Source organism: Xenopus laevis, chromosome 6S, assembly GCF_017654675.1.
Source record: "Xenopus laevis strain J_2021 chromosome 6S, Xenopus_laevis_v10.1, whole genome shotgun sequence".
Classification (NCBI taxonomy): Eukaryota; Metazoa; Chordata; class Amphibia; order Anura; family Pipidae; genus Xenopus; species Xenopus laevis.
Genome location: NC_054382.1, coordinates 81,191,447 through 81,204,300, shown reverse-complemented (window position 1 = coordinate 81,204,300; position 12,854 = coordinate 81,191,447). Strand labels below are relative to the sequence as shown.

The window sequence follows — 12,854 nt, the reverse complement described above, 5'->3', positions numbered from 1 at the left end:
TGTTGGAAGATCTGTTTGTTTCCCTTTCATAATTCCCCCCTAAAGAAGCCACTGAGATAAACAGTTAATACAAAAGACTGGTATATTCTATATACAAGAAAATACTTACTTCCATATCCCAGAAAGAACTAATAAAAAGAACAACATCTCAATGTCCTGATGCTCCAGGTAAGAGCAAGTCTTTAGCCATGAGCCACTAATATATACTTAGGTACACAGCACATCTGAGAAAATAAACAAATACCATTTTCTTCTTACAACTTGCATGCCACTTATTACCGTGAATACGGAATGCGCTACAGATGGTTTAATGTTCAATCAGTTCTATCTTGACATGAAAGGCTACTTATTTGGAGCCCTTAAATTCAACATCTGCCAGGTGCAAAGTGCTTTGGGTTGGATAATATGGAATCCTGTGAATAACCACTGATGTCCCTAGCAAATTACATTACCATTTTAGAGCTAGAACATTTTCAACATGAATGATAAGACACACACTGCTTTTGGTGCTGCAGCTATTGCAGAACTACAACTCACAGAACTCCCCAGCACACTCCGTATTCATAAGACTGAAATCCCCTTTTATGCAAGTGACTGTGTAGAAACACAAAATGCACATTGGCCCTATAACATAAAATGGATGACAGGCCCCAGACACTAGCACTAATACTGTTTTTTTTAATCACTTCCAATTGAAACCATATCCCTGGATTTTTTTAAATACCAAAGAACATTCTGAAACCCTCCAAGTCTATTGTGGTGGGCAGTTATTAGCTGTGTCGTGCCGAAATGGGAAATAAAGGCACAGGCAAAAATGAGAATTCTAAAATAGTCATGTCTATCAGATGCTCCTACTATGTCTATGTGGCTTTTAGGTTTATTTATTCATCAGGAACGTGTGGAGTAACCACACACCCTTAATTTACCCAGTATAATTAGCTTGGTGCATGATGATAGAGGGTTCGGCGACCTCCAAAAAGAGCGAAATTCACCAGCACATGACTTCTTTTTGCAGGGCCCTTGCTGTTTAATAATGCAGAAGTGCAAGTTTTGGGGCCACGCCACTTTATCCAACATGCCTGATAAAGGTGCTTGGCCCTGAAACGTACATTTCTGTATTATTAAATGGCAAGGGCCCTGCAAAAAGAAGTCGTGTGCTGGTGAATTTCTCTCTCTCTCTTTACTGATTCAGCAACATCCTCTTAAACATTCAAATACAATAGGGCACAGCTATTTTTTGGATATCTGGAAAAAGCCGTTGGAATTGGTCATTTTATTTTTGCCTGAGCTAAATATGCCGTGTGTGACACACAGAGTACCATTGTGGTGACCGGACCAAGAAAATGTACCAGTCTTTATTTGCTGCCTGTAAGCCACCCTTAAGGTCTTCACCCAGATCCCTATAATACCAATTTGCAGCAAAGGTGAAGTGTTACCAGTTTCCAAACGCTCATTTTTTTGAGCCATCCTCAGGACCTACATGGTGGGTGTGAAACTGGTTGGCACAGAACAAGAATATAAATCCATATCCACTAGGCCAAAAATGTAACATCTATGACATGCTGGTGAGAGACGTAACTGTAAAGGAAGCAGAACCTGTGGCTGCAGGGGGGCCCAAGAGGTATAGGGGCCCCTATACCTCTTCATTTCGATAAATATTGGTAAAACAGAGGCCTAAAATAGTTTGCTGTGGGGACCAGTAATATCTAGTAAACACCACTGATGCTGGATATCTCTACACAGGCCAGTTCAACAAACAGCTGCCAGGATACTATAGTTCTATATCAGAGATCTATACACTGTTCACACGTATCACTGAAAAGGTTCCATGAAGCTGCACACCAGGTTGACTATAGAAGCAGCAGCCAGACAGTGATGATGGCAGACGACCCAGAAACATATTGCAAAACCCAGTCGGACAGAAGAGCAGCTCAGCTGCACCGTCATCAGGAGTCTAGTTGCCAGCACTGATATCAGCAAATCTAATAGAATAACATATATTTCAGAAGCGGCAGAGCGGGTGGGGACGACCAGTTTGTGGAAAGTGTTGGTGCTCCAAGACAAACACAAGTGAAATAAGGCTAGGCTACATCACTTTCCAGCACTCCCTAGTGACCCGTCAGGATGGACTGTTTCTAAATGAAATGGAGATCTACCACTGGGCACTGCGTGGGATACATTAACCCCAACAAGGTCAGCCACAATTAGAGGGAAATAGTTTCCATAGACTTTCCAGTCTCTAGGTTAATTATAATTTTGCCATGTGTGACCTTTTCTTTATGAAACAATCCACCTCGTGTCCCTGATGTTAATGGCTAGTTTTGTTTCACTTTTGTAATATCACCCAATTTTAAACACTTAATTAGAACCTTAAACTTTTAAATGGTTCTGTGATTTAAAAAGTCACTTTAATGTGAAATCGCCCTGACCTGGAACATCTCTACTATGTGACATAAGTACATGGCCTGTCTGGGACACATGACAGAAGAAATGAGGGAGACATGGGCAGACTGTTACACTTTCAGAAAGAAAGAAAAGTTCTACAATTATATGGATAGTGATCACTTCTAGATTGGGACCTCTAACAAACTCTTGAAACTCAATTTGCATTTATTTTGAATATGTTCCAAGACCGAGCTGTTGGCACTGTACATTAGAACCCCATTCAATGCATATCGAGCCCTTGGGCACGATGGAGCAAAAATAAATAAATAAAACACTTTGATGGCTGCATTCTCCCCGTGGGTCTCCATTTGGGCAGTGCCCCCTTTACAGGGTTACTTTCTATCTCAGAGAGTTAACCTAAAGCAAATGTGGTAAAACTTTACATGTTGTGGACATAAGCAAAACATTACTCAACCCCTGCATTTGCAGGAAGACTTGGTATACAAATGGTCAGAACTTACAATGAACTATATGATTACATAGGCCTGCATGCACCTTCTGTAATAATAGGTTTGTTGGCAGTAAATCAGCAATGACTGCCTACCCTTCTACTACAATGCACTCTCAGATGACAGCCATGAAAGGCCTGTTGAACAATAACTACCTTTAGCCACATTGAGCTGTGAGATACAATTACCTATGAAGACAACAGGAAAAGGTACTTAACATTACAAATGTCCAAAACCTAGAAAAAAAGTAGGCATAAGATACCCACTGCTGCTTTTTTATCACATTCTAAGCATAAACAGAGCCCTCTGTTTTCTAGTATTATGGTAAAAAACTTGTTTATTGCCACCATAAGCTTTGGCCAAATATATATTTAAAGAGTACCCTAAATCCTACAGGCTGTTCAGTGATATATGTTGGGTTGGTATACCCGGTGGTTGGCTCACAATCTTCCATTTGATAAAAACGGGAAACAGTTTCTAGTGTTGTTTCCTGGACAGTTAATATATTAAATAGGAAACGTTGTACAACATGTAACTGGTAGCTGTTCTTAATCTGTAAACTATGGAAGAAAAATACTTGCATATGCCCCGAGTACAATACAGAGTTGCTACAAAGCAAAGTTGCCACCTTTCCAGACAGTGAAGTCCAGGCAGGGGGGCGGCGGTGACATCATGGGGTACAGCTGGTGACATCACAGGATGGGGCTATGAGTCAATCTAGGAGAATCCTGCTCAGTTTTCCTAATTTGGAAAACTGGGCAGGTACTTTTGATCTGGGCAGACCTTCTGAAAACCAGGTTCAAACTGGGTGGGTGGCAAACCTAGGCCTATCTCAACCGTGTGTCATGTGAAGAACCTGCTGGGGTTAGGACACCTATTTCCACAGTTAGGGGGTCCTGAAATACAGGAACAGGAGAACCCAGAGCTGTAATGGTCCCTTATGTTTGGGACCTGGGGTTTTTAGGTCAATGTTTGGGACCTGGGGTTTTTGCTTAAATTTGACTCTATGAGAAATTACCTTCATGTAATTCAGAGCTTCATAGACATAGGATGTCCGGATAAGTGCTCCCAGTAGTAAATATATATATATATATATATATATATATATATATATATATATATATATATATATATATATATATATATATATATATATATATATATATATATATATATACTGTTATAGTAATACAGGAGCAGTGACCAGCTCCATGTTGTAGCTCCCACCCTTCCCAGCTATAGTCAGGTGATCCCACTGGTGTCTAATAAAAGGGCAGCCAAGTTTGGGAGTTTTACTTTGAAAGCAGCAAGTAAGTTGCAGGTAAAACTTAGTCCCTTTGTAAAATGTATAATGAAGCAATAGAATTCTTAATGAATCAGATGAAAATTAAGCGTAGGACTGGCCAGATATGGGATGATTTTGACGTAGTTGGCCAGCTTAAATATATTGCAATACATGGACAAACAATCCCTGTTTTGTTTAAAGGGTAAGGCATTTTTTAGTAGCAGTATGCACAAAATGTCGCTGTCTTAAATATATTGATAATGAGTTGAGTGCAGAGGACTCTTGTGTTTGACTATATATATATATATATATATATATATATATATATATATATATATATATATATATATATATATATATATATATATATATATATATATTATCAAAACAGGGGGGTTGTGGGAGCACTCTAAAGGCTTTAAAGTATATATATATAAGTATAATAAATGCTATTGCATATGTACCCAAAACAGGGGTTATTTTGTTACAAAGTTATGATCATAAAATTGATAAGCCACCATACCACGTCAAGGTAAACCCCGAATGGCGGTCCCTAACTTGTTTTATATTTTATGTGCATTTTAGCATTACCTGTAATCAATGTCCGTTGAACGCTGTTTTTTCACATTCGGGGTTTACCTTGACGTGGTATGGTGGCTTATCAATTTTATGATCATAATTTTGTAACAAAATAACCCCTGTTTTGGGTACATATGCAATAGCATTTATTATACTTATATATATATACTTTAAAGCCTTTAGAGTGCTCCCACAACCCCCCTGTTTTGATATTATATATATATATATATATATATATATATATATATATATATATATATATATATATATATATATATATAGTTTTTAACCAACACCAGACACCCAGTAAGAGACTTCCTTTAAAAACCTGTAGCCATTAGAAATGAAAGAGCTTACAGCAAACCCACATAAAGCTTATCCAGCAACCACAGTCACGAGTGCAGCAAGAACAGTTCAAGATCCTGCCATTCCTCTAGCTATATATCTGGGATAGGCAGGCAGGAGCATGGAACATCTGGGGAGGAGGGAAGTTAGCATGTCCCTAGCACAAATTGTGCACATTCTGATAATAGTTAAGGGAAGAAAAACAAATAAAAACCATAAAACAGAAGCTAGTTCTCCAAGGTACTATAAAGAGTTCCTTCCACATGAGTGCCAGCTTCCTAGATGGCAATGAAGCAAAGGTAAAAGTGTGGCATATTCTTAAGGCACCAGAATCTCAATATAGGTTGTTGCTGTTTCTGCTATGTTTTCCGAAAACACATTTTCAACACAACTTCTTGCCTCCAAAACCAATGATGATACTTAATTCTTTCAACAATCCTGTGAGAGGTTATATATTCTTTAAGGGGCAGATTTATCAAGGGTCAAATTAAAAATTCCATTTCTCAAATTTTTTTATGGTCAAAACTCTCAAATTCAACTATGGATTTTTCTAAATTCGATTCGAGTTTTTTTAAAAAAAATTAGATTTTCGAGATTTATCATACTCTGGCCCTTTAAGAATTTGACTATACGCCACCTAAAACCTGCTGAATTGCTGTTTTGAGTCAATAGGAGAGGCACGGGGATCAATTTGGAGATATTTGCAGCCTTCCTGACATCCAAGTTTGTTTAAATAGAGTTTGATCGAATTCGGGTTTTCGGGTTGTTTCAAATCGTCCGACGATGATTTTAATAATAAATTTTGATTGGTCGAATTTCAAATTTATGGGAGTTCAGAGGAGTTTAAGGGTAAGGCCAGACGAGGAGATTCGGGGAGATTTTGTCGCCTGGCGACTTATCGCCACGTCTTTTGCGCGACTATCTCCCCCAGTTCGGGGAGAAAGTCGCGCAAAAGACGTGGCGATAAGTCGCCAGGCGACAAAATCTCCCCGAATCTCCTCGTCTGACCTTACCCTAAAAAACTCGACCCTTGATAAATGTTACTCATAGTGTCTAATCTAAAACAAATAGCCACTACACAGAAAAAAAATATTTATAAAAAAAAAACTATGAGCCGTGAAGCATCAACACATTATTGTGCGTTAAATATACATGTTTGTCGGTCCATGGAGATACCTTATAGCAAGGTTCCTGATGCAGCAACATTTCAGCTGTACATGGACAACAACCCCTAGTATCTGCTAAGTAACAAATGTAGGAAACAACTGGGAATTGTAGTTTAGTCACAGCTGGAGGGTTGCCGGTTTTAGGTAAAATTTATGAAACAATCCCATATTCATTGATTTAAAATAAAATATTAAGTAATTATCAATGAAACAATAGGTCAAAACTGTCAAGTAGTCTATGGAATGGATCTATATATTCTTACCTCCAGGTGCTCTAATATATAAGGGGGGTTGGTCATGCCTAGCCTCAGCATGGCGCCCTCAGGGATAACTTCAACCAGCTTCCATAAGAGCGTTGGGAGATCTGTCCCAATGTCTCTGCCATAAGCTCCAGTGTCTTCGCTGGTCAGCCAGATCTCGCAGACACCCTCTGTGAATAAACCAAGGAGATAATTAGTTCAATTTTTTTTTTAATTTTATCATACAGCTGTTCCTTTTTAATTCAGTATTGCACAGGGCTATTATGCATTGGCTGTGGACATTCAATTGTATATTGAAGGGAATACAAGGAAGCTTATCCCTTGGGGAGCAGTGGGTTATTAAGTTCATTTTATGAACACCAGAGTACGGTAACAATGCGGTAAATTATCACCGTGTTCTGAGAGGAGATTTATATTCACTGTTCATGACCAGCATACAGCATCTTAAACAGCATCCCTTTCAAGGCTAATTGAGAGCAGTCACTTTCATCTATGTACTCTGCAATGCAAACTTCAGTCAGGGAATACAAGTATCCTTAGCAGCCACATGTCAGCTCCCGCTACAAGAAAAAATATGTAAGCAATTGAATGCACTGCCATCATTACAAGACTTCACAACAAGAAGCAACCCTAATGTTGTAGCACATCCACTTGTGTAACTAGAAGTAGCCCATCTCTCAACTCCTACTTGTGTATTAGCCCTATTAGCACACACTTTTGCTTCTGTGCTAAAAGGTATCCCAGGTATAAAAGGTATAGTAATAGTACTAGTAATGTTTTTTTTAAAGGGATAAAAAAACAGGTGGAAAAAAATCACTCTTATGTTGTCCTAAAGATCCTGGTAACTTCCTGTTGGTAAAGTTCTAATTTCAAAACCCTAATTTTCAGAACAGCAACAATCCAAAATTCCTGATTGGACTTACTAAGGAGCCCTTCAGAAGCTTGGTTGCTTTGTGCTTACAATGGGAATTGGTCACTTCCATTGCTCCTTAGTGAGTCATGTCAGCAATTGGCTTACCAAAAGTTATCCAAAGAGCAGGTAACTAATATCAAAGTCAACAACAGCCCAAAACAAATCTGTGATTTCAGAAACACAAATATCCCCACTAACTATAGAACAGAAATAAGGCATTAGTGATGTGCAGGTAGGCCTGATACCAGCAGGTTTACCCGCGGGTCAGGCTGGTTCAGGCCAACCTCGCACCCCCTTTTCCTTACAAATGCCGGCTTCTGACTTCCGGGTTGAACTTTTATAGATGAACACCTGTGCACCCCGGCCCTTTTGTGACGTCAATGGCGAGGCCGGTCTATAAATGGGACCCGGAAGTCAGGGATCGAGCGGCCGCGGGTGGAGGGAGGGCAAGTGGCTGGCGGGCGGGTTGGGAAAATCCTATAATGAAGCACTAACAACGCTTACAAAAAAACACTATTGATTTAATAATGTATTTCAGCCGAAATATCTCACTCTCCTACACAAAAAAGGATTGAAGTAGGTAAAGCTGGCATAGGCCATTGTTAAAAGATCAAGGTGAGCAACAAAATAACATACATCATAAGAAAGATTAAAGTGAAAGAAACACTAACATAGAAAATATTAAAGAGGGTGATAAAGACACACACAATGTCAGAGCAACCCTTCTCTATGATAGCATCATTCAAATTCTAATGTCTTAATATGTGGGGAGAGTATTTACCCACTAAGTTTGATTCATATCTGTATGACTGTTCATGCTACTGAACATGCTTTTCTGGATCAAGCCTTTATTTGGAGTGATGGTATATGTAGATTAATACTAATGCTGGAATAAGTGTTAGATTTCAGATGCATTACTACCCTCCTGGCTGCTGAAGTCATTTGCACAAATCTATTTTCCAGGAATTAAAAACCACAATCAGATTAGAATCTTGCTCCTTAATTTTCCTGGGGTGTCTCAAACAATTGTCTACTTAATTGCAAATGGATTTTTATTCACATAAAAGTTGTACACCTGTAAGCAGAGGTACCGTGAGTGAGAAAGAGAGAGTGGCTACCTACTGTATGCTCAACAATCACGTTTCCATTCCTAAAAAGTCTGGGTCTGGTTCTCGGTACATAAAGAAAAATCTCCAATAAAGCAGATGTCTGAAAAAGAATGGAAACCCATGGTTTCATGGTTTTAAGAAGCCTCTTAAAGATGAATGGACTTTCTATACCTGTCCAGCCTTGTATACAAACACACTACCCATAAACCATCACAGTTCCCCTTTTGTAATGCTGAATGAGTGCAGTGAATGGAAACCAGCTTGATAACACTCCGCTTTTGCTCTCGGAGGAAGTATGCCTTCAGTTTGCAGGGTTTCAGAAACATTTCTATATCAAGAGTTCTTTAGCATAAAAAAAGATTTTCCCTATTAGACTGAATCATTCCGGCGAGTGCCACCAGCTGCACATTGCATTGATAATAAGACAGAGAAGGGAAATTATTTTTTTTTTAAAAGGCAATCAGTTCGGAAAAGTAACATTTTATATAGGTCTTCCAAAAATAAAGACATTAATTGTCCTGTATTACAACTGGTGCTCGGTATCTGCAGCAGACAGTAGCTAACACAAGTATTCCCACCCACATCCTATTTACCCAAACAACATATCCTACAATGACATTTTATTATGTGATGATTTTAATGCATTAAAACTCTTGCTGCGGAATAGGTAGACATAAGTACCCTATATTAATGGAACTCAAAAATTCCCTTTTCTATTTAAAATGTGAAGGCAAAAAAAAATATAAATGTGCTGTTTGCATAGACAGACAACCCACAGAATCACAAGCAAAAATTGATTGATACTGCAACGATTAGCTGGAGGTTATTCAGATGTGTTGGATGATGAGCTGTTAAATACGGCCATAGCTTTTCAATCGGGCTGAGATCAGGGCTTTGGCTGGGAAAATGGAGTACATTTTTTTAAAATTTCTTTAAAATTTAAATTCACAATCTGAATAATGCTCCCTTTACTATGCGGCTCTTATTCAGAAAACGAGGCACTTAGTTTAATGAGCAACTTTGTTCTCATTAGTACAGTTGTTATTCATGTGTGCAAATTTCCACAGCACTGAAATTACATACTTGTACAAAATTACGATCAAGTATGTATATATGTAAGTGTATTTTATACTTGGTTTATACAGATTTTTTTTCTGGCATGAAATGATCTCTTGTGAAAAATGTTTTAAAGGAAAATTATCACAAAAAAAGACATTTCAAAGACATATAATGCCATAAAGTAATAGATCAATAGATTTTAGCAAAACAATGTATAAGTGCTTGCTTTTATGTTTAATTACAATTTGTAGTAGCCCAGATAAAAGAAACAATATTTTTCCCAGTGATCCCACTGAATACAATAAATAAACTTTCCCTGCAATGGGAAATGGTCATTCAAGCAAGGTTCATTCTTGGTTCTGTACCAACATTTGTGTTGTGATGCTGATTCTACCAATTAATTAGTAGAATTAATCCCCATAGAAAACAGTTGAAAACACTGGCCTGCACAACTGATGTGTATCCATTTGATTTGTAAAGAGTAGGTCCGCAGGACCACTACTGTAACAGAGCAAGCAAATAACTCACATGCGTATCTAAGTATGTATCTGTATTGTTTATTCAGTATGTCTCTACACATATTATACATACAGATGTATACAATGGAATGATGTATTAGTTAATTATCTTACTAAATACATTTCCGCAGCTTGTGGCCTTCCATGATAAAGGTAACAGCCAGGACCCTCACATGCCTGAATGAATGCTTAGCTACAACTGTAAATTGTATTGTAAGCAAAAGTGTTTTACTCAAGGCTAAACACTTAGATCATGAGATCATCTTCCTTTTGAAAGTAAAAAAAAAAAAAACCCATTAGTTGACCTATGTGGAGAAAAACACTTTATATATAAAGGGAAAAGGCAGAACATGCCAGAGGTTACTTTATCATACAAAATGCACATTAGAAAGTTTGTACATGAAACAGAGAAAAATCACCAGGGCTCGGTTTAACCCATGCTGTGGCGTTGACCAGCTGCTATAAACAATTGCCAGCGCACGGTTTGCCTTAAAAAATAATTATTACAAAAAATGTTAGTTGGTATCACACTTTGGCCAAAATATGTAAGCTCACATGCCACATCAAGGGCCCCTCACTGTACATGAGTCCTACACTATCCATTAGCATTCTAAGTATGTAGTGCATTTAAAATCAAGTCCCTCAGCAAAGAAAGTGACTGAGTAGTAAGACCAACAGTGCATTTACCCTTAGCTCAGGAGCTCTAGTGAGAAAGCAGGGAGCTTTTAGGGCCCTTATTCACAGGCGTTTGAAGCTGCGCTCCCCTGCGTTCCAGTTGTATGCGTTCAGCCGCAGGGGAGCGCAGGCGTAGACATGCTGAATTCTTTTCAATGGGGCTGTACTCACACAGATGCATGTAAGTGCCAAACGCAGGTAAAATGAAACATTCTGCTTCCCAACCTGCGCTCGGTGCTTACATGCATCTGTGTGAGTAGAGCCCCATTGAAAAGAATTCAGCGTGTCTACTCCTGCGCTCCCCTGCGGCTGAACACATGAAACCGGAACGCAGGAGAGCGCAACTTCAAACGCCCGTGAGTAAGGGCCCTTAAGCCCCAGCCAACAGACATACAACTATTAGCATTTTAAGTTTGTAGTGCATTTAAAATCAAGTCCCCCAGTAGAGTAATAAGACCATGGTATAAAGATTTGCCTATTACTTTCTTCCCCTTAACAAACTAACCAAAGTCAAAGGCCCCCCTTTTATCTTTCATCTACTGTCATTACAGACAATGGAGTCCCAAGTAATATGTTCATAGAAGACCAGCACAATAGCAAAGGCACCACTGGCCACTTTAAAAAATTAAAAACTCTGTATATAAAAGCAGCTCCAATTAGGAAAATGTCAGAACATCACTATTCTGCAGTTTTAGGCAGCTGTAACATACTAAAGGATGGATTTAGTTTTCAATGTTTTTGTACCTGTACCTCCAGAAAAAAAAATAAGGTTTACCCACCTAAGTAATCCTAAGTAATTAATAGAGAACATAGTTTGTGTGTACCACTTTATGACATCTTTATATATTTTATACAATTATTATACTGCTTTCCATACTATTTCCATTGGCTTTATTGCTATATACCTTTAAGGAATTATATTTTATGCAATCCTAACTCTATTTACAAGGTCTTCACATTTAATAAATATAAGCAGTGGGTTAAATAGTGTGCATAGTTGTTTATTCTAGAACACTAACTCTCTACAGGTTGTCTCAGCTTCAGGTTCTTAGAACTGACCTTTTCTCTTGCCCTCACTCTATTATCAATATCAACCTCAATGCTATTCCTTTTTCCATCTGAGACATATTTTGGCAGCTTTAAGAACAGCCGAGACCACTGAAATACATCTCCTCCTGAAATCTTAAAGACCATCTGGCAAGGGGAGGCCTGACATAAATGTTTTTCAAAAATTGCCTGCAGTCTCAAGGACAATCAATCTAAGGCTGCCATGCCAACTCCATGGTACTGGCCTTTAGAAAAAATCACTAGATGAACTTCAGGTTTTTTTTATGGCTGAAAAGACAGGGGAGCTTTGTGAAATGAATTCCATTTTATATCTTATTGTGCAGTTTAATGTCAAGATCAGCACATGTATTTTGTTAATCTTGGAAAGGCATTTTTTTATTCTTCAAGGAATCCACAAGCTACAAATATTTCCTATTGCATATGAACATATTTTTCATAATGTTTCCTTCATTTCCAATTTTTTTTTTTTTTTTTAAGAAACTACCTTTTTTCCCTGAAGCAGACAAAAGTTTGACAAACCAAATATATAAAAATAGCACCTCAGGTCTGACGTGCTTTCCCCTGTGGCTGGATGCAATAAGCAATACTACAGGCTTCCCCAGGGTGCATTTAGGAATACCATTGGAGCTATTGGACCTGGCTTGAGGGGATTGCAGCTGGAGACTAGGAAAGTGAATCTCTGGGGAGTGATTGGATATGAATTACATACAGCAAACCCAATGGAAACAATAGTTGCCTGCCTTGTACACTTTGCTGAAAGATTGCCCAAAAAGATAGTTATATGCCTTGATGAATTTCTGGTAGCAAACAAAAATAAATTTATTACAAGTAAAACACATTGCGGATAGAAAAGCAAGTCAAAGGAATGGTTTTATCCCTCTTTTTAAAATAATATATTGTCTGTTATCTGGAAACTCCTTATCCAGAAAGTGGATATGGAACTCCTATAAATTCACATTATGTAAAGATCCCTTATCTGGAAA

General features: G+C 38.2%; 1 protein-coding gene across 1 annotated transcript in view; it reads right to left on the bottom strand.

Annotated features, from left to right (window-relative positions):
* cdkal1.S (CDK5 regulatory subunit associated protein 1-like 1 S homeolog) overlaps positions 1-12,854 on the bottom strand; it is a 553,340-nt gene that overhangs the window by 223,424 nt on the left and 317,062 nt on the right. Inside the window, 1 exon segment of the mRNA NM_001091487.1 lies at positions 6,533-6,699. Coding sequence (NP_001084956.1) covers positions 6,533-6,699 — 167 coding nt within the window.